The following is a 23,178-nucleotide window of genomic DNA, read 5'->3' on the forward strand; positions in this document are numbered from 1 at the left end:
CATTACACCACGATGGGGGGAGGGGGTGGGTAGTAGAAACTTTTTAACTGCGAATTCTTTACCATATTTGGTCTTTCTACTTAACAAATACCGCGTGCACTAAACCATAAGGATATATTCTGATTTTTCACGCATGAAAACAAGTCAGTGTTTCCGTCTGCCATCTGTTTGTCTGTTAGTCGAAACTTCTGTGTCTTGTCCAACGGTCCAGACTTTTGTTTGTCTGTCTGTCGGTCAGTCCACATGTCCATTTGTCCGTCTGTCGGTCAGACCACATGTCTATTTATCCGTCTGTCGGTCAGACCACATCTTCATTTGTCCGTCTGTTGGTCAGTCCACATGTCCATTTGTCCGTGTGTCGGTCAGTCCACATGTCCATTTGTCCGTCTGTTGGTCAGTCCACATGTTCATTTGTCTGTGTGTCGGTCAGTCCACATGTCCATTTGTCTGTGTGTCGGTCAGTCCACATGTCTATTTGTCCGTCTGTCGGTCAGTCCACATGTCCATTTGTCTGTGTGTCGGTCAGTCCACATGTCCATTTGTCCGTGTGTCGGTCAGTCCACATGTCCATTTGTCCGTCTGTCGGTCAGTCCACATGTCCATTACTCGGTCTATTCATTGTTCGGTATACCTAGAGCCCTTGATCCACGAATGGTCAAAAATTAATTACAATACTTTGATTAAATTAGATTATGACTATTTATTTTCATCATAACCAACATTACATCATCTTGTTCGAACTCATAAATAAAACTTGTAACATCTTTCAAATCACGTGACCACATACGTGTCATCTCATAACATCACGTGACCATCACTATGAGCATTGGTTAAAACTAAGCCACTTTGATAGCTTATAATATCAATCCTATACAGGTTGCCATGACATCACCTCGCATTTCCAAGGCAATGCCTTGTGATGGATATTACTTTGTTTCCACAGGAAGCCCATGTGGTGGTTTTAACAAAGCATTCAAAAAGTTCAAAAATTCGGTAAAATATTTATCGTATATTTTAGCAAAGTATGAATATTTGTTTATCTTGTAAGAACATTCTCTAAAACACTTTACAGCAGAGTACAAAAAAGTCCAAGTTAAATAAGTTTATAAATTTCATAAATTTCAAGAAATATATCAGTTGATGTGAAAATTTATTATTAGGCTATTAGAATATATTAATAGGTTTTAATAGTTGATGATAATTCATTATCTTATAGATATGGTAAAACACACGATTTGTAATTTTAGTTTTTGTTCTATAATTCCACTTCCTCAGTTTCATACCTGAAATAATGAATTATTGATTTATTAATAAGATATTATTAATAAATTTATAAGATATTAATAATAATTTAATAACACATTGATAAATCAATAACATATTAAAAAATAACCTAGTATATATAATATATAAATAAATAAATAAATAAAGTATAGCCTATATTTAAAAAATTGTAAGTTAATCATTAATAGATAACAAGAAAATTGGTAATGAGTTGATCATATCTTAATAGTAAATCATGTTATAGGATTTACATTTTAAGCGGGTATTACAGCTAAGAAAATAAAAAGTAACCAGGCCTCTACATCGAACAATACAACTCGTTGCCATAGTAACTCGTTGCCATAGTAACTCGTTGCCATAGTAACTCGTTGCCATAGTAACTCGTTGCCATTGTAACTTACCAAGGTTTTTCTTTGTAGTCTTCAGTCTGTGACATAAAGGTTGGCTGAACATCGTTTACTCTCTGCAGCGAGGAAAAAAAATACTGAGCTTGGAGCGAAAATTGTTCGTACATGAATAAAGCAATGTGGGAAAGCGTACTGCGCAAGCGTAGGTTCATGGCCGCATTCCTTTTTGGTTTCCGGTACTGCTGTATTGGCAGTTTTCCAATGTTATATCGGCCAATCAGAAAACAGAGTCGCTTGGATACGATTTTAGACGTAGACCACTGAAAATTGATTGCGGGCTCGGGAAATAGAATTAAGCCTCATTAAAGGGTATTTTTTAGATGTATTTTACTTACCGTTACTTTGTAAAGGCTCTTCGTTTGTCGTGGAAGAACTTGTCCAATCGTCTTTTCATTCCCCATCACAATACTGCTTCCTATACTAAACCGCCTTTGGATCCTCGGATCTCCCCAAGTAACCTGAGCCTGCCGTTCAGGTGATCTGCAGTTAACCCCTAAAGAGACATGCGCGGGCTTCTGAGGAGATGGAATCTTTCCGACCTTATCAACACCATGCCACGATAACCTCGCTCGCTGATTGGTCGAGGTTTTTGGATTTAGTTCCCGAGCTTCCATAACTCTTTCTATTCGTAGTTTTTTCAGTTCTTCTTTTTCTGACGCCATTTGATTCATATTTCTATTCGGGTTTCTTCTTTCGTACGTGTGTTCGACGTCACTATCCGAACTAAACGGGCTTTCTGAGCTAACACTTCGTTGATTTTCCGTCCCGTCCGCGGTAATACCATTCCCTCTTATAAAATTCTTCATTACACTCGAACCTGCGACTCCTGTATATTTATATCTATTTTCATTCCTTCCAGGTGTTTTTGAATGGTGTTCTGTAGAGGTAGGCACTACGACCGTCTCGGCTGAGCTGGCCGTTGATCGATCAGATCTGTAAGGAGACTGGGACCTAGATGATCTTGTCGAGTTTGTGGAATATTCTGGACAATTGGAAGGGGAAAAAAAGACAAAGGTAAAGAATTCGAAGAGGATTATAGTTGTAGTGATATGAAGACCGAGTAAGGGGAACGAAGGATTCGAAAATATATTGGCAGACAACAGACCCAATCGGTCAGCTCAGCAGAGACGTGTCACTCTCTTGAGAATAAAATAGGGTCTAAAGTCTGGGGAAAATACGCCCAAGGTAAACGCGTCTATTCCAATACCTTTAGATGTCAGTGAGTTAGCATCATTTCCAAGTGGTGTCATGTGATTGGTTGTCATGGAGACTGTTGTCCTTGGTGATTGATGGTCGCCATTATTTCCCTTCTTGGACGTCCAACTGTGGCGTTGCGAGGAAGTATCACGACTAAAGAAAAATTTGTAATATCTATGATATAAAATCCCCTTTGATTGGTTGAAAAGGTAACAAGATATAACCTGTACTTTTATTGGCTAAGCTGAAAATCTACGATATAAACTACTTTCTAACTCGTTGAGACAGCTAACAAGATTTAACCTTTGCTTTTATTGGCTAAGCTGAATATCTACGATGTAAACTACTCTCTGATTCGTTGAGACAGCTAACAAGATTTAACCTTTGCTTTTATTGGCTAAGCTGAATATCTACGATGTAAACTACTCTATGATTCGTTGAGACAGCTAACAAGATTTAACCTTTGCTTTTATTGGCTAAGCTGAATATCTACGATATCAATACAATACATAGTGTAATCTTAATTATTCTCTTGTTTCCCCGGAGCCTCGACTCGGATCGGTTTGTGCTTGATCACTCAACCAGAACAAAGTTGGCCATTCCCTAACTCTAACTCTAAATCTAAATCTACAAAGCTTTCGCTGTTGTATCACAGCGTGGGACAATCACAACAGAGCTAGGCTCCAAACTAAGTGAAAGCCCAAAGATCGAATTAGAATTTAGGAGTTGATTTTTGAGGAGGGAGGAAAACCGGAGAACCCGGAGAAAAACCCTTGAAGCACAGGAGAGAACCAACAAACAACTCTACTCACATACGACATCGAGATCGGCAGGACTCAAGTTCGGGCCGCATTGGTGAGAGGCGGCGCATTAGCAGCGCACGAAGATATAACCTAAGATAATGACGGAATACCTATCTTTTTTCTATAAACAGGGTTTCTTACTTGGTAGCCTTTTGCGTGTCGTCTGTGCTGATCTTTCGTTCCGCGTGCGTGGCCGGGTACGATCCTCTTCGACGCGTCATCTTCGCGGTCAAGTCAGGCTTGGACTGAGCTTCGATATCATACATCGATGAGCGGTGAAGCTTCGAGGTGGGAGATAAGTGACCATTGAGTTGAAACTCATAGAAATTACTGGAAAAATATAAAGAGTGGTTGGTTAGGATTTAGTCTGCCATTTTTTCCTGAATGAAGTTATTCCGTCCGTCCATGCATCCATTACATTCATCTATCCATTCATCTATCTATCCATCCATCCATCCCTCCCTCCCTCCCTCCATCCATCCATTCATCCATCCATGCATGCATGCATGCATGCATCCATCCATCCAACCATCCCTCCCTCCATTCATCCACCCACCCACCCATTCATCCATCCATCTATCCCTCCATCCCTTCACCCATCCATCCATCCATCCATCCATCTCTCCCTCTCTCCCTCCATCAACCTGCTTAAATTAATTCGAAGATTCAGGATATAAATGTTTGAAGATAAATGGGTCAAGGAACAGCTCCACTCTCTTGAGGTATTAAAACGATAGCAGTGTAGTAAACATACCCTTCTTTTTTGGTGCCTTTAGGGCTTTCGCCATCAGGAACACTACTTGAACGTCGTGTGTCTACGAACGGTCCGACCTTACTGCCTGCGTAGATGATGCTGTCCGCAGAGATGTTACTGCTGCTGTCACTCTAGAATGATATTAGTATCATCAATACCATTCTTGTAATCATCATCAACTATGTCATCATCATGTGTTATCATCTTCATCATCATAATGTATCATTACCACTATATCATCATGTATCATAATCATGTACAATCAACATGTATAATCATCATCATCATCATGTATAATAATCTATCATTATCATCATGTATCATCATCATGTATCATCATCATGTATCATCATCATGTATTATCATCATCATGTATCATCATCATGTATCATCATCATGTATCATCAGCATGTATCATCATCATGTATTATCATCATCATGTATCATCATCATGTATTACCATCATGTATCATCATCATGTATCATCAGCATGTATCATCATCATGTATCATCATCATGTATCATCATATATCATAATCTATCATCATCATCATGTATCATAATCCATCATCATCATCATCATGTATCATCATCATCATTACTAATATTATTATTCTCATCATCACCATCACCATAATTACCATCATCATCATCATCACCATAATCACCATCATCACCATAATTACCATCATCATCATTATAATTACTATCATCATCATCATCACCATAATCACCATCATGATCATCATCGCCATCATGATCATCATGATCATCACTACCATCACCATCAAGACCAGCATCATCATGAGTAGGCCCACGACCATCATCGTCGTCATGGTAACATTACCTGGTCACCTCCTACAGCTTCTGGTCGGTCCATCATGTAAACATTTGAGTGACTCTCCAAAAACTAGCAAAATATAAGGTATATTCTGTAATCAATAATGAAAACTCTCCCCCTCTCATTTCTTAATTACTCGGCCTAACCTATAAAACCGAAACTACCATAAGTTTTTTTCCCATTTCGAGTTCTCTGTTGCTCATGGTTAGTATACAGTGAAGTTCCGTGGAATTTCGAGGTGTTTGTATTGTTGAAGTTGTACATTCTTCACTTTACCGTTGGTATTTTTGAATATTTAGACACTGATTCTAGGCTAACCCTGTGCAAATGAGTCTGTAATCAAGTAATAGAGATGTATTGTACGCATTTGCAAATGTTCTATTTCTTGGAACGAAACAATGATAACCAAAGACCACCTCACCTGAATTCGATTCCTCAACTCCTCGTTCTCATGTCTCGCGTGTGCCAAACTTTGACTTAAGCTCTTCACTCTTGATGACAACCCAAAACAGGTTTCCACCAGAACTAAATACCGGCCACAACCGGTTTGGCCGGCTTTGAAAGCATAGTCAGTAGGACTAAGACCCTCTTTGTCTCTTAAGGTGACGTCGTTACTGTAATCGACGAGAGTCTGTAGGCATTCCATGTGACCCTCGCGTGCTGCCAAGTGCGCAGGCGTGATGCCATTGCTGTCCGAGATATCTGAATTTGATAATGTATTAATAATTATTATAGTGAAATATATCACTAATTCTGATTGGTGGACTAAATGTACATCCTTAGCTTCCCATTTCAGACCACGTGTCATTCCCTTGAGTATTATTTTATCTTTACTAGAAATGCTTTACAGCTATGGTGCAATGTTTTCCCATTTCATACCATGTGTCATTCCCTTGAGTATTATTTTTTTCTTATTAGGAATTCTTTTCAGCTATGGTGCAATGTTTTCCCATTTCAGACCATGTGTCATTCCCTTGATTATTATTTTTTCCTTTACTATGAATGCTTTTCAGCTATGGTGCAATGTTTTCCCATTTCAGACCATGTGTCATTCCCTTGAGAATAAGATTCGTTTAAGCTGTATCTATATTCATGTGTTTTCTCATGCGCAATCGTTAAACAAAAAATGCTACTCTAGGGAATGACGTGTGGTTTGTAATGACAAAACATTGTACGTCGACAAATTTCCCCTATTCCCTAACCCTGAAAAAATGTTTAGTTTCTCCTGAATTTTCCAGATCAGTGGGGACCCTGTGTAGCGTGGGCCGTGAATAAGCCTTTTCAAAGTTTAAGAATCGATTCCACTGCGCATGCGATTTTATCCCGAATTTCTACCTTCTTTTGTCTAAACCTTCTTTTGTTCTTAATTAAACAAAAGAAGGTGAGAAATTCGGGATAAAATCGCATGCGCAGTGGAATCGATTCTTAAACTATGAAAAGGCTTATTAGTCCTCGCCAAAGAGACTGTAGTACCTGCAATATCACGTGTTTTGCTGAGGTATGACAGGAGAAACTTCAGACACTCCTCTTGTCCTTCTTTAGCCGCGTAATGGACCAATGTAAACGTTTTCTTTTCAAGTTCTCTCGAGGCTTCAGTGTGTTCAACCAGCCACTCGAGACATTCGCACTGACCAAACTACAAACGTTAAGACAAAAATACCTGAATGTCAAAAAGGCGCGAAAACGCAACGGATACCAGCCGTGATCACCATGGTAATGGAAATGAAAAATCAAGCAGCGCACGCGTGGTTGATTCTACCGCTGGAACAGGGAATCGGTGCCGCCTCTCTTAGTTGTCATTATGGGTTAAATTCCCGAACCAATAAATGTGAGTAGAATTGCTTGATGTTTTCTCCCTGGCTTGGAGGGTTATTCGATTTTTTTCTTTCCGTTAAATTCAACTTTCTAGATTACAATAAACCTTGCCCGAATTCGCTTCAGTGACCAGGAATCAATGGTTTCAAGTTTAGGATAGACTTGATGTGTTCATACATTTACTGTATTTTATCAAGCTCAGCCTCTACTTGCAGCAATAGACCTTTCTTGAATTCACTTCAGTGACCAGGAAACAATGGTTCCAAGTTGAGGATAGACTTGATGTGTTCACATATTTACTGTATTTTATCAAGTTCATCCTCGACTTTTCGTGGTCACTCAACCGATTTCGAGATGATCTTTGAGCCGTCACAGATTTGCAGCCCAGCTTTGATGTGATTGTTAAAACCACTTTTCTTGACAAAGGGGTAGTAAATGAAAACTTTGAAAGTAAAGATGACGATGATAACAAACGACAAAAAAATACATTAACCACACGGTCTAAGAAGCAGCAAGTGTAACAGTATTTTAAGAAATGAAATGACACTCTTAACAAACATATTTCGACGTTATCTTCAATATGAATTAACAAGCGAGAGTGTGGTTGATGAGCCATACCTGTGTTGCTATGGCAGCAGGGGTCACCTCGTCATGGTTACCAATGGTAACAGCTTCTTGAGGAGCTCTCTTTACCAACCATTTTAGACATTGTAGTTTACCGTTCTCTGCGGCTTTGTGAAGTGGTGTGTTCCCTGCTGAGTCTCGTGCTGTGATCAGGGAATCTTTGGTGGCGCCAAGGTGGGAAACTGCATCTTGCTTTGTGGACAGAGAGGAAGTGTGTCATTATCATGGTTATGATTACCATGGTAAGTCAAAGTTATCTTTATCACCTTTATCGTCACCCAACGACATAGTTATCACCATCATTATTATCATCAACACCACCGCATCAACATCAATCATCATCGACACGATTACGTATCATCACTCTCATCATTATCAAACGAATCATCATCACCATCGCTGATTTTGACCACCATCATCATCACCAACAACTTCATTATTATCATCATCTTCAATAATTTAATATTATCTAATAATATCACTTACAATAGTGATCAGATCTCCAGCCACGGAAGCTTGTAGCAAAACTTGTTTCCAATCCTGCGTCTCCCCACTCCTCCCTAGACGGTCCCAGTTTTGTACTCTCGAGATGGACTTCTGGAAGTTCGTGAGTTTATCATTCGAGTTTAACGCGCTGAGACCATTTTTATTTTGATCTTGTACGCCTTTCCATGTGGGACCTGTTTTAGACGTTCGTGATACCGCAGGCGAACTGCCCATGCGCAGTCGGTCTAAGTCACTGAAATCTGAGTTCAAGTTCAGAATTGAGGTTGTGCTGGCAATTGAATTGAAGTCGTCAAAGTCATACTCTTCAGCCTCGCTACCACGTACCTGTTGGCATGACAACAGAGGTTGGTCAAATTTGTGTTCTTTTGGGGAAGTGAGGAACTTAGATAAATGTATCTTCTCAAGCTTTAATTATAAGCAAAGAAATAATACTCAAGGAAATTCCTAGTAAAGAAAGAAATAATACTCAAGGGAATGACACATGGTCTGAAATGGGAAAACATTGCACCATAGCTGAAAAGCATTCCTAGTAAAGAAAGAAATAATACTCAAGGGAAATCGCTTACACAGGGTTTCCAACTTACATCGTCTACACTGCCTCCGACAGAGCGCAGGCATTCATTCATATATTGTTCTTCTTGTTCAAATGTCTTGGGTATATCCTCTGAGCTACCTTCTTCTACGATGTTGGACAAAAAATCTTGTTTGGTTGATGTGCGGCCAGGACTAGAATGAAAAATATAAATTTGATAAATCATTGTTTTATGAGATTAAGCTTGTATACTATACTATCTAATTCAGTAAAAGTAGCCTTTTTCCTTTTGGATACTAGGAATGCTGTTCAGCTATGATGCAATATTTTACCATTTCAGACCATGTGTCATTCCCTTGAGTATTATTTCTTTCTTTACTAGGAATCCTTCTTAGCTATGGTGTAATTCATTTCAAGGGAATGACACATAATATGAAATAGGAAAACATTGCACCATGGCTGAAAAGCATTCCTAGTAAAGAAAGAAATAATACTCAAGGGAATGACACGTGGTCTGAAATGGGAAAACATTACACCATAGCTGAAAAGCATTCCTAGTAAAGAAAGAAATAATACTCAAGGAAATGACACGTGGCCTGAAATGGGAAAATATTGCACCATAGCTGAAAAGTATTCCTAGTAAAGAAAGAAATAATACTCAAGGGAACGACACATGGTCTGAAATGCGATTGCACACATAATCCTAGAGGATCCTATGTCTTACTTTGTAGGTGTCTCATATTGTCTGTTTGCGACAGATTTTCGGCCATAGAACAGATGTCCTCCAGTGAACTTCTGTGACCACTTATTCTTGAACATAGTCGTCACATGGCTCAATGAATGAATGTCTCCCTTGGAACTACATCTATTGTTGAATGAGTATCTGAAGGAAAATGATGAGGAAAAGGTTATTAGGACTCAAGAGGTAATGTAAAAGGTTTACTATCATATTTTTGTCAAGTGTCATCATCTATCACTACCATCGTCATCACCATGATCATCAACCTGACCATTATTATGTACCATGAATTATTATCAGTGTCATCATCATCATTTATCATGTGTCATGTATCATCATCATCTTGTATCATCATCTTGCATCATCATCATCACCATCATCATCACTATGTATCATTGTCATCATCACCATCATGTATCCTCTTCATTATCATCACTATCAACTGACATCACAATATTGTTATCATAATCATTTTATAATATTTATCAAGATATTAAGTAAATAACAAAATATATATATATAATATTTATCAAAATATTAAGTAAATAACAAGATCAGCAGGAACATGAAAGGTCAGTAAGGAAGCCCCAAATAAACAAACACAATGTTATTTAGAATCTCATCTTAAGACTATATAAAAACAGACAAAAGACGATCATATTTGAAAAACAAACAAACGAGAATAGACTAAAGCAAAGCAGCTTTGACAAATAATTTTACAAACGATAATGTAATAAGCAAAAGTAGGCTTTGAAAATGAACCAAATTTTTCGTCTGCAGTCAGTTTAACTTGTCTCACTTCTCGATTGATTTTTAATTGTTTGTTAAATGGAGATCATTTGAAAGAAATATGGTTTTTCACAGCGGTTGAAAACAAGATCACACGTGTGTCCTTTATCTATATCCTGTTCAAACAAAAACGTATTGATGTTGTCTTTGCGGTAAAGTTTTAACAAATATTTATAAATATATAAGCCTCACTTCTATATAAACGGAAAAAAATAGCTTAAAGCTACTTAAAACACAATGAAGATGAGAAAATATCATTTATTTTTAGAAATTTCTGCACCGCTTTTTTAGGAACCATTTCACCTTTTGGGCAATCTATTTTGGTTTCGCTAAGGTTTTTTTTAATCATTCCTCGATTTTACCATCTGAACTATATCTTATCACTAGGATTATATTTTTTTGGCCTAGAATTAAGATAAGGTTTTAGTTTTTAAGAGGTTCCCATTAAAATGCCGTGCAAAAAATCGCTCGAATTAGCGTCGTTTTTATATTAATTATTCATGCATTTTCTGGACAAAACAAAACCAGATAAAGCACACCAAATGCTTTATAAAAAAATAAGTTAGCAATAAAGATTTCAAGCTGTTGTTTAGGATTAAGGATAAATAGACTAAAGATCTCAAAAGAGTTAATAAGAAATCTTCTTATTGATCTTGAACGTCTGTTGATAAGACGAAGGAAAATCTAATTACGAATTCTGTTTGGAAATTTGGTGTTTCGACTTAATTTGTTCGTCAAATAAACGTTAAATCTGTACGTAAAGATATACTTCAAAATTGAACTTAAATATTTAAGATCTTACCTTGAAAACTATGACTACAGTAAGAACAAGTTCAAGAAGATGTTGTTTACTTAGGAATTACTCGTTCAAATTCAAATACAAACAGCTCACAGTTTACTTACTTTGAAGGGTGCTAACTCGAATTCCGGGGAAAATCGTTCATACTTTAGCTGTTTTTAGCCTATTTTAGCGCCACTTATCGTGATTTTTCAAATAATTTTAGCTTAAAGTTGAATAAACGTTTGAGATGCACGTACATACGATGGATTGACTTTAGGAGATTATGGCTTTTAATCAGAAGTATTAAAACAATACAGATTAGTATTGTTAATTGAAATTCAATCTACGAAAAAAAAGTACAAAATTTATTTTAAATTTATTCAAGAAAGATTTATTAATTTATTGAAAATGCCTTGATAAAAATTTTTTTTGTCCAAATGATTTTTTTTGAACGAATTTAGCGAAAAATTTTCTCACTACTTGGAGTTCAAAATTTGCGCGCCCTTTTAATGTCAAATCTAACACAACCTTCAATCAACGATGCTGTAAGAGCAGAGACGAGTAAGGTGAGTGTAGCATATCTTGTTATTTTTTTAAATTAAAGATTTACTTGTTAGACATGTAGCTTATCCGCCATAGCTTCGATAAATCAGGCGGGAAAAAAATGCTTCAAAATATGATAAACTTTAGGTAATTTTTGCAATATTTTTTCGTTCAGGAAATTCTAAAAGCGCAAAGCCTGTATGACACTTAATTGGCTTCCGTACATTACTTTAATGGGTTGGCGGGCGCCTTTGTAAAACTGATTCAAAGAGGAAGCCATTTAAGAGCCATGGAATTGTATGGTTGGAATGAACTACAGTGAATTCTGATTGGATCAAAGAGAAAGGGATTTCAGTCCGGGATATTTTAACTGCATACAAGAGACAGGTATGACGTAAGAGTGTGTGTCAAGTGGCGGGAATGTTCGGAGTCAGACATGACGTCATCACCGCCATGTTGGTGTACGTTAACAAAACATTTCTCGTTAGCTTCTCTTGTTATGTACACCAACATGGCCGCCATGTCTTTGTCATTTGAATCATTCACATCACGTGTCATCCTTCTGAAAATGAGATCGGTTTTGCTAGAGTTGTATGCATATTTTACACGCGGTCTACGAAATGGGAAAACATTATACTACGACGAAATCGAATCTGATCTATAGCAGGATGCCTATAAACATTTAATATAAGACTATAATGATTTTACGTGGGCGTTTGATGCACAGCAGCTATAAAAGATAAAGCGACTCTAGAAAAACGACAAGCAACTCGTGCGTCATACGTAGTATTAGAACTAAAACAACAATGGCGTAATGAACGAGATTAAAGAAATAAAGCCGGCCCTTTTATACTGACGAAGTTGTCTGGTTGAGGAAAAAACTGGGCTCAGTTGAAAAATTTTTCTATGCAATTTCATCCGCGAAAGCCGTCAACAATCCTTAAATAAACCTAGAGGATTGATTTCGTGTCATTTGCGGTATCGCTTACTGATTTAGTAAAAACAAAACTACAAATGACTCTACTTTTGACCGAAACACAGCTAGACGAGGTCAATATCGTTTGTGACAACCACACTGTCCAATTATCATCATTACCACGTCGTTATCACGATACCAGCTAGCATATGTCACTAAAGGGACTAACTACTTAGCTATCTGTTAAATGAAAACGCAAATGAATTTTTTTAAATGGAATTTAGAAGCTGACTTTTGGCAGAGGGACGAGAAAACCGCGAGAAATCCTCGAAGCACAGGAGAGAACCGACGACCAAGTTTAAAAAAGAAAAAAAAAATCATACAAGTTTTATTTTTTTTTAATTTTAGTTTTTAAATTTCTGTAACGACATCGTAAGCAAAGGGTCTTTATCCCCAGAACGTTTTTTTTAATTTATAGGAATTTATTTTTGAAATACCCAAAGATTCGTATTTCCCTTTTGGATTTCTGTCACGCTCAGCACCACCCGGATTTTTGAAATTTGATTTCCATCGGTTTATTTTCTAGCATTTGATTAACTTATTCAGCTTTTAAGTCAGGGGGTTCAAAAATTCAAAGCACAATTTATGGCGATTTCATGCTATATTTTATTTTTAGCAACCTTGATGAACTAAATTAATCTTGACAGCCATTTAGACATCTGCGCCGTACACATGCAAAAACATCTGGGAAACAGATAAAATAGCTTCAAAAACTCGTTTCGCTAGGGTTTTTCTCTGCGTTCAAAAACTGGAAATGCTTCAATAAATGTCCAAAAATTATCCACAAACACAGATTTCTGTTTGTTTTTAGTCCTTTTAGTGTCCTAGTAACAGCAAAGCACAGGAAAACCCAAAATTCAATGAAATAATTACAGCATATTGTTAGTTTTAATCCACTTTCTTCCACGAGTGGTCGAAATAATTTTGTTTACGAGTTACTATGGAAACGGTTATAAATAACACCATTTCGGAACAGCCATATTTACCTTCGTTTCGTGTGTTTATTGCAAACTAAAAAACCCCGGATCGTTGAGTTAAATTACAAGGTTTCTATCTCTCCGATTTAACCAATTTTTTTCTACATTTTTGTCAATTTTTTGAAGTATTTAGAAGTCGGATTTAATTTCTAGTATCTTACAGCTTTAGTTAAAATTCATATATAAAAAACTAGAGTACGCCACGTTCGCATATTTTGGTTTAAATGTACCATATTATCATTACATGAGAGAAAAACTTGAACACTGCTGGGACTGTAATTTACTTTGAGGATCGAAGGCGATCGAAGCGATCAGAAATCATTTGATCTATTTAATAATTTTCCTAATTCGATCCGAAATGTATTGAGAAGCGGTCGTTCGTTCTGTTTACCATATTGTTTTATTGTCTTTTTTTTACCTCAATACGAATTTTTAAGGCTTCATTGGATAAAAATGGGTTGTGGAAGCTCGAAAGAATCAGGGACGCAGCCAAATAACGTTGCCCAGAATGGGAACGTTCAAACATCGAGCCCTAACAACAACAATGGTGTTCCAAAACAGAAAGACGACAAAAACATTTCACGACGTAGCTCTGCCAGCTCTAAACGAAGTAGAAAGAGTAGCTCTAGCAGCTCTAGTAGCTCTAGCAGCTCGAGTAGTTCAAGTAGTTCTGGATCGAAAAGGTCTGTAAAGGACTTTGCGAAGCAAGCAGATCAAGTTGATGGTCATGAGAAGGCGACCGAAGCCCCCGTAGCGACTACATCACCTCCGAAAGAGGAACGACAAAGAGAAAGCGCTAATCCACAGAAGGAACGCGAGAAAGCACCCGAGCAACCCAAAGAAGAATCTCCTCAAGAAACAAAACCAGAAGAAAACCAAGAAGTAAAAGAAACCGCTGAGGTTCAAGAAAAACCTAACTTTGATCAAGAAGTTCTTAAGAGGTTCATTGACTTGGACGCTGAGATAAAAGAACTTTCAAGTAAAGACAGAGAAACCTTAAGATTGGCCGAGTACAACAGACTGGTTGAACTCCATAAGATTCTCACAGCACAAACAGAAAAGGTTGAAGAACTAAGGCAAAAAACGTAAGTACCTTTTTTCAAACATTAGAGAGTTTTAGATTGACTTTTTTCTCTCCCCCCAAACGGCAAACGTGACCACGTTTTCATAGTTTTCCTTTATTTTACTTTACCTTTTACAAACCTTCTCACCAATTGCAAATACTCTTTTGTTTTTCTACTACTTGGACTTTTTTGCGATTCTTTTTCAATAATTTAAAAGAATTTTTTACTGGTCAACTGACGTTTCACGTTTGACTTGAACGTAAATCTAAAACTCTCTATTAACAAATTGTTTACGCTTAAATTATTTAAGTGATAAGCTTGATTGTTTTGATTGCAAGATTTGTCTTGATGTAAAGCTATCAGAAATTGGTTAATAGTCGTAACTGTTGCTAGAACGAAAAAGGTTTTAGCGAGAATTAAATTATTTTTAATCATATAAGCTGCATCATTTAACCTGCAAAACTGAAACGACTTTCCTTGGGAAATATATTTGAAAAAGAGAAAGAGAAAGAATGAAAACAGAATAGAAGAAAAATAGAAAGAAAGTAAAATGAATGTTATTGTACATAGCCCATAACTAGACAATTCCTGGAGTTAGTTATCACTCATTCATTCGTTTTTTCCCCTTTTCATATTACTAAAAGTGATGTTTTTCATTGTGAATAACTTAAGTCATATTGGATTAATTCCCACAAAAAATACTTTAAAATAGTTTTCAGATTATAAGTGTTAATGGTAATTCCTTTTCTAACATGTGATATCTTTAGTATTTAAATAGATTCTTCCATGGTGGAGGTATGGATATTTTCTGGTACTCCACAATATACCCTCCACAGACCCTCCCTACCCCTTGGAAATTCCAATCCCCTCCATGGGGAGGCATGGATATTTTCTGGTACTACACAATATACCCTTCTCAGACCCTCCCCACCTCCGAGATATGCTTCGCTTGTCACGCATAAAGATTTCAATATGAGGCTACATGCTAAATTAAATTTATTCTTATGCCTGTCACGAACGACTGAGCATTTAGCACGTAGCCTCATACTGAAACCTTTGGGCGTGACAAGCAAAGCATATCTCGGAAGTGGGCTAATCCAATCCCATCCTTTGGGAAGGTATGGATATTCACCTCTTGCACTGATTCCTGAGAGGAATTGTTCTGAGGGACAAAACAATGAATTTTTTTTTTTTTTTTTTTGCAAAAGAAAAGACGGGCTATTGTTTTGTCCCCCAGAACAATTCCTCTAGGACATCAATGCCAGGGGTCTATTTTCTGGAACTACACAATATGCCCTCTGACTTTTCTTGTGAAGCATGGATATTTCTTTTGAACTATTTTTTTAGGAGTAATTTATCATATTAGGTGCATGCACTTATTCAACACACATTTTACCACTGTCAACACTATCTGAAATATAACTGTTAATTCCAGTCTGGAATACAATGTAGCTTGTCAGAGTGCCAATATTAGATTAACGTACATACAATATACACCAACTAGTTCATAATAAGAATTCATAACAATAAGGGCCGTTAGGAAACAATGTCAGAATTAGATAAACAGTTAGTAGCAGTCGGTATACATACTTAAACAGTGTTAGGGATTAGTGTCAGGGTTGTGTAAATGAAATAAAGCAGCCAGTCAAAAATATAAAAGGTACCGACTGATCATTTTTGACATATAGCAGCAAAAAACCAAATTTCAGCGTGCAGCTTGTACAGAGATCTTAAAATATCAAAACTTGCAGTCAATAATAATTTGCTGTGACTCAAACATTTGACTCACAATTTTTAAGATTCTAAATTAAATTAAATTAATATTTGTTTCATTTCTATTCTTATTTACTTTTGGTTATTGAAAGGAATTATCACGATTATTAATTTGTTTGAATTCAAGTTTTTAATATTTATTTTTGAGGCCAGTCATGGGTTTATTTGAACCAGCAGGATCTCAGATAGCTAGACCACTTTTGCTAGGGCGTAATGTTTTGCCATTTCAGACCATGTCTCTTAGGAATAAGTTTTTTTGTTTGAATGGTATCCATATTCATGAGTCTTCTCATGCGCAACTGTTAAACAAAGAAATGATACTCTAGGGAATATGACCCATGTTCTGAAATGGGGAAAATTTCCACATCCCAGGCTTAGTAAGTCAACCGCTGGGTTTCAATCAGCTGATCAAAGTCTTTGAATCTCATTATCTGCTATAAATGGTGGTCAAATACTGACTTTTCAAGGCTTTTTTGAGGGGGGGGGGGGGGGGTGGGCAATTTATTTTGTGCAGGAATGGTTTTTTACGCCTCATGGCTGTGCAGGAATTTTTTTGGGACATAATTTGGAATTTTTTTTCCGACACTTTTCTTATGCACAATTTTTTTTCACTTTTTAATTTAAAACTGTGCTGGAAATATTTTTTCGTTTTTGCTCAACCCCCCCCCCCCCCCCCCCCTCAAAAATCTAATGGTCCTTTCCCTAAGATGATTATACCAAGTATTTTTTGCTTAATCTTACTGATTTAAATGTTTTTGGATTTTAATGCAGCAACAAAGAGTACCAAGATGTAGTTCATACTCAACACCCTTCAGTTAAAGCAATGTTTATCAACGAAGGGCAGCATGACGCAGCCCTCGCCAGGGAAATGCAAGAATACATTGACGCCCTCAATCAACAAGAAGTAGCAGAACAAGAGATGGAAAGTACAAAAGAGAAGTACAAGAACATGTACAACGCTTACAGTAGCACAGCCGAAAAGTACAGAGAAGAAGAAAAGCGGCTTCAAGAGCTCCAGCTTGAACAAGAGAAAATACTTGGCCAAGTCTTTAACGACAGTTACGGCAGCGATAAGGAATGGAAGATTGAACTGGAGTTAGATATGTTGGAAGAGAAGAAGGAGAGAATACAGGGGGCCCATTTTAAGTGGACAAACGCTCAGAAGTTTATGCGTACAGCAACTGCACAGATCAATTGGGCTGCAAAACGCTGGGCACAGATTGGAACCCACAATGTACAGGCACCAATGGTAAATACTATAAATAAGTAGCGTATAAAATAATGTGAATTTTATCGAACCCTGAAATGACCTCTGGGCTGATCTAAGTCAGGGCATGGCTAACTCACAGTTTGAACCCTAAAACAACCTCTGGGCTGATCTAAGTCAGGGCATGGCTAACTCACAGTTTGAACCCTAAAACAACCTCTGGGCTGATCTATGTCAGAGCATGGCTAACTCACAGATAATACCCTGAAACAACCTCTGGGCTGATCTAAGTCAGGGCATGGCTAACTCACAGATAGAACCCTGAAACAACCTCTGGGCTGATCTAAGTCAGGGCATGGCTAACTCACAGATTGAATCCTGAAACAACCTCTGGGCTGATCTAAGTCATTGCACGGCTAACTCAAAGATAGAACCCTGAAACAACCTCTGGGCTGATCTAAGTCAGAGCACACCTATCTGATCCCTAATCCAGGAATCAAATCTGAGACCCCAAAGGCTAGAGGGGTGTGCATTACTGCTATGACTCCATCAATCAATTTCTTTTGCAAAGCCTGGTAAGATGAGACTCCCCTAGTACTGCAAGTACATGTGATATCATTATAACTAATTACCAATAATAATATTATTATTAGGGATATTTTTACATATACCTCCCCAAATTCCCAACAAGATGTAAATGAATTAATAAATAACAATAAATATAATAATCGTAAAAGAAAAACTTACAGTAAAGAAAATGTCATGTAACCATGGCGTAGAAGCATAGCAACTTCCTCTCACTGCAGTAGCATTATCGATAAGTTCCTAGCTCCCACTATTCTTGTTTCCACACAACACATATGGTTGGAATTGCTTGTCTGTGGTGAACAATTGTCTTTTATAGTCTGTGTAGCCAGGCGTTGGCTACTCCAATCTTCCCTGACCCCACAAGAAATGGCTATTCTTAGATATGTCTTTCATTTTTCACCATTCTGTAAAACTCATATTCTAAATTCCAACTTCTAAGTCAATCCATTTTGTGGTGGTTTAATCCCATGCTATGAAAAAAAAAAATTGCAAAATAAATTCATTAATGTTAATTTATTATTCTATATTTGACATCGCAGGCAAAGTATCAAATGTCAGCAGAAACAAGAAACCATTTGATTGCAGCTTCCCAGAACATAAAAGCTACGCACAAGTTCCTTGAACCAATACGAGTGCCGTACTACACAATTGAAGATGTCAACGTAAGTATCATAGCCTATCGACAAGTGTGTGAGGTCACTTAGGATCAATCTATATATGGACCTTTTGCTTAGCAAGCAGCACACTAACCAACCAAGCCACACTTGCTTCTTAAAACAAGTGTGTGAGGTCACTGAGGATCAAACTATGGACCTCTTGCTTAGCAGGCAGCACACTGACTAACCAAGCCACACTTGCTTCTTAAAACAAGTGTGTGAGGCAAGTGTGAGGTCACTGAGGATCAAACTATGGACCTCTTGCTTAGCAGGCAGCACACTGACTAACCAAGCCACACTTGCTTCTTAAAACAAGTGTGTGAGGCAAGTGTGAGGTCACTGAGGATCAAACTATGGACCTCTTGCTTAGCAAGCAGCACACTAACCAACCAAGCCACACTTGCTCCTTAAAACAGGTGTGTGAGGCAAGTGTGAGGTCACTGAGGATCAAACCATGGACCTCTTGTTAAGCAGGCAGCACACTAACTAACCAACCAAGCCACAAATTTAAAAAATAAGGCATTTGAATTACAAAACACTCTTCTAGTACTATCAAGCCACTCTTCAAAAACTCAAATCCTACGATAATCTATGGGGATTTATTTGTTTATTTTTAAGTCACTGATTTTGTATTTTCTGTACTCTTTCCATAGCGACTTGATTCCTTGATCAACACAATATTTCATGATGTGCAAGTCTCTAACAGATATCAGAACTCATACTCGTGCTTTGTGAATGACTACAACAAATGCCAAAACCTGTTAAACTGGATTGACCAGGTTCTAACCAACACAATCAACAAAGACTTCACTGACATCAAGAAAACATACCACGAGAAATACTACGAACTCAAGGAGGAGAGAATGATACTGATTCAGGCCAAAATTAAAGAAAAGCTTGGCATCGAGCTGTCTTTGGAGTTCAAGAAAGAGCAATACAAGGATGAGTCGACAGGTGATGAAGGAGGCGAAGCAGTTGTCCAGCCAGGGACTGTCGAAAAGGAGGAAGGTGATAACCAAACACCAGAAGCGGAGGCTGGAAATGACGAGCCTCCTGCGGAACTCCCACAGTCTCTGCCTACAGCTGAAGGAGAAGAAAGCACAGAAACTCCAGCTGCAGAGGGAGAAGGAGAGAAGCCTGAAGCTGAGAACCAGCCTGCGGTGAAAGCGGTGCCGCTATCGGAGCTAGCACTGGCTCCAAACCAAGAAGACTTGTTTGGTGACATTGAACAGTTGAAGAAGAAACACGAAGAAGAGATAGCAGAGTTTGAGAAGGCACAAGAAATGAACAAAGCAAGGGTTGATCAGGGATTGCAGGAGAGGCTACAAGCAAGACGAAGTAGACGACGAAAGATGAAGAAACAAAACGAAGAGGCCTTACAACTAGGAGGTGAATCTGGAAAGAGCTTACCACCTCCCCCTGAATAAGCTCATTATTCCTTGATGTTCAGGGTTGCAGTCATGGCATTCAGTTGCTAATATGCATTAGTTTACTTTAAAAGTAGATTGAGCCTCCATTGATAGATGTTGTTTACAATATATCTTTTAACATTTGGTGTGTATATATTTATAATGATAAATTAGGCCCCGTCCACACTTATCTGGAAATTTTTGTATCCACAAATTATTTTTCCCGGATACGAAAATGTTTGCGTCCACACGCAGCGTATTTGAATCGTTTTCACCGTTCCACATGTGTCCGTTTTCGTGAAATTTGCGGATACGACACAAAAATTACGACATGTGTGATACGACATGTGTGGACGCAACCCGTATCTGTAAAAAAAAATTGCGGATACAAAGATTTCCAGATACGTGTGGACGGGGCCTTAATGAACTGCCATCAGAGTCACGATTCACAGTTCACTAGCTTATAGTTTCGTGTGAGTCTCACTCTCCTTTTGCTCTTAGGGGGCTTTTATTTATAAGCACATGGGGGATTTGCAAAATCAGATGGAAAAAAGCTTCTCAATCTGTGACAACCCCCATAACCCTTTTCTCAAAAAAATGTAACCCCCTACACCCCCCCCCCCTCCCCCATGTGCTAATGAATAAAAAAGCACCCTTTTAATTAGAAACCTTTTATATGCACCCAAATTCAATGGAAGCAGGGTAATCTTAAAACATTTTATTTTCTTTCTTTAACTAATGAAATATTCAGTTGTATACACGTATCAGAATCACTTATCCTTTTTAAATGTGTAGATTCCAGATATCATTATCCATACCCCCTCACTGAAGAATTTTCTTAAGAACTCCCTTACACCCAAAGATTCCAATTTTCTTCCATACAAACTGTGTAATTTTGATTTTTCTTTGACCCCCCTACCCTTTGGAATTTCCAAATTTCTTGCTGGGGGAGAGGGGGAGGTGGGTATGGATAATTTCTGGAACTACACAATGTGAATTGCCCTATTTCACTATGACGTCACTGCTTGTTTATGTGGGGGATAGAATCGCCAAATCCAATAGAAAATTCTACAAAATTTGCTCCTAGCAAAACAGTTTAATCTAAAATGGCCTGGTTCTCAGATATAATATGTGTTAATATGTACTAAAAAATATTCTGAGCGTTTGCTGGCTATTCTACTTCACTTCGTGGATTGATACGGGTTTTAGAACAATTTTCGGTAAATTTGCGTTGATTTGACCCCCTCCGATGACCATGATCCTTTGTGTTTAAACAATAGATTGTTTTGATGTGACTACATAGTGAAATAGGGCAATTAATCATAATTCTTCAAGGACATAAGAAATTAGAATTAAATGAGTGATTCACCACCCTGATCCCCTTACCCTTCGGAAAATTAAAATTCCTCCGTGGGGTGGGTATGGATAATTTCTGGAATTAATGTGAATTAATCAATATAATTTCTTAAGAATATTATTCTTAGAATTAAATGTAATTGATTCACGACTCTGAGGGTGAACAACCCATTAGACCTTAATAGAAATTTGCTTATGTGATCACAAAACAATGACTCCAAGCCTAGTTATAACTTGACAAAATACAGTAAATATATGAGCACATCGAGTCCAACCTTGACTTGAAACCATAATATTGTTTCGTGGTCACTCAAGCGAATTTGGGAAAGGTCTTTTGATAAATAAGAAAGAAATACTGTAAAAATAGATTCCAAAGGTCAATATTAAGCAAAATCAAATCGTTTGGTGCAATTTTGGGACGAAAAATCCAGAGGAAATCCTACAATACAAGAAAGAGACAACTTTGCACATTTGCTCGATGACAAACACATATTTTGAGATGGCACATGAGCAGACAATAGCTATCCATGGCCAAAAGTAATAATTATTAAATTTTGTAGAAAAAATGATCTAATACTTTTCCAAGCTGCGACAAATAAGAAAGTAAAGGTACAAGTTGCGGGTCAACATTTCCTATCAATAATATTTCATGAATACTTGTGTGATTACCAATGAAGTGTAAATTGCAATGATTGTAATTTAGTTTTTAGAAAACAATATGTCTGATTTGCAATAAATGAATATGATAATTTTGAAGTATATTGTTTGCAATAACTTTAGAACATGAACAAATATGCAAAAAGTATGATGCTCAAGGGATCGGAATGACACATGGCCTGAAATGGGAAAACATTGCACCATAGCTGTAAAGGTTTATAGTAAAGAAAGAAATAATAATCAAGGGAATAACACATGGCCTGAAATGGGAAAATATTGCACCATAGATGAAAAGCATTCCTAGTAAAGAAAGAAATAATACTCAAGGGAATGACACATGGTCTGAAATGGGAAAACGTACCATAGCTGAAAAGCATTCCTAGTAAAGAAAGAAATAATACTCAAGGGAATGACATGGTCTAAAATAAGAAAACACTGTATCCAGTCAATCCATAGTTAACTAGGCTGTTTTAAAGCCGAATTTTACACCTAGTAAATAAGATTCTTTACATATTGATGTCTTTTCAAGGAAAAACAAAACGTTCCCTGCTAGCAGAGCCTATTTTCCTTTTGTTTTGGTTGAGAGAGAAAAATAAAATCCCCGCCTGAAAGAAGGGAGAGAAAGAGAAGAGAGACTCTGCTAGCAGGGAAAACAAAACGTTGAGTATATTAACACAGGATAGAATGATCAGAACCAAAGCCATCACGCAAAAATCCAGAAAACAACTACCAATCTAACAACTAAATCCGTGATGGATTCAATAAGACGCAAGCCTATAGAATACATTAAACACTACTAGACCAAACTTACCTTTGAATTCGAGAAAAATTGAATTAATTTCCAAATCTTTGAACATGTAAATCGGAGGTTGTCTAACTTATTTTCGCGCGCTTTCATT

The 23,178-nt window shown here is 37.4% G+C and overlaps 2 protein-coding genes across 4 annotated transcripts; one reads left to right on the forward strand and one right to left on the reverse strand.

Annotated features, from left to right (window-relative positions):
- Positions 1 to 685: 685 nt before the first annotated feature.
- Positions 686 to 23,168, reverse strand: LOC116293455 (uncharacterized). 2 transcript variants are annotated; one of them, XM_089027744.1, is made up of 15 exons: positions 23,091 to 23,168; positions 18,361 to 18,671; positions 9,489 to 9,647; positions 8,817 to 8,958; positions 8,212 to 8,556; positions 7,720 to 7,917; positions 6,760 to 6,922; positions 5,708 to 5,988; positions 5,293 to 5,355; positions 4,446 to 4,576; positions 3,833 to 4,021; positions 2,899 to 3,041; positions 2,027 to 2,673; positions 1,686 to 1,747; positions 686 to 1,283 (listed from the first exon to the last, which is right to left on the reverse strand). In XM_089027744.1, the coding sequence occupies exons 2-15, from the start codon at positions 18,396 to 18,398 to the stop codon at positions 1,256 to 1,258; spliced, it is 2,589 nt and encodes an 862-aa protein (XP_088883870.1). In that variant the 5' UTR covers positions 18,399 to 18,671; positions 23,091 to 23,168; the 3' UTR covers positions 686 to 1,255. The 2 variants fall into 2 exon arrangements, with proteins under 2 accessions (XP_088883870.1, XP_088883871.1); XM_089027745.1 differs by lacking the exons at positions 18,361 to 18,671; positions 23,091 to 23,168 and adding an exon at positions 11,196 to 11,302.
- LOC116293447 (uncharacterized) lies at positions 11,956 to 22,378 on the forward strand. 2 transcript variants are annotated; one of them, XM_089027748.1, is made up of 5 exons: positions 11,956 to 12,003; positions 14,007 to 14,654; positions 17,178 to 17,655; positions 18,741 to 18,863; positions 19,511 to 22,378. In XM_089027748.1, the coding sequence occupies exons 2-5, from the start codon at positions 14,023 to 14,025 to the stop codon at positions 20,282 to 20,284; spliced, it is 2,007 nt and encodes a 668-aa protein (XP_088883874.1). In that variant the 5' UTR covers positions 11,956 to 12,003; positions 14,007 to 14,022; the 3' UTR covers positions 20,285 to 22,378. The 2 variants fall into 2 exon arrangements, with proteins under 2 accessions (XP_088883874.1, XP_031556730.2); XM_031700870.2 differs by lacking the exon at positions 11,956 to 12,003 and having other exon boundaries at positions 13,568 to 14,654.
- Positions 23,169 to 23,178: the final 10 nt, after the last annotated feature.

The sequence above is a fragment of the Actinia tenebrosa genome, unplaced genomic scaffold (genome assembly GCF_029948245.1).
Source record: "Actinia tenebrosa isolate PJP-AT-01 unplaced genomic scaffold, QUT_ActTen_1.0 PGA_scaffold0__85_contigs__length_37466705, whole genome shotgun sequence".
Classification (NCBI taxonomy): Eukaryota; Metazoa; Cnidaria; class Anthozoa; order Actiniaria; family Actiniidae; genus Actinia; species Actinia tenebrosa.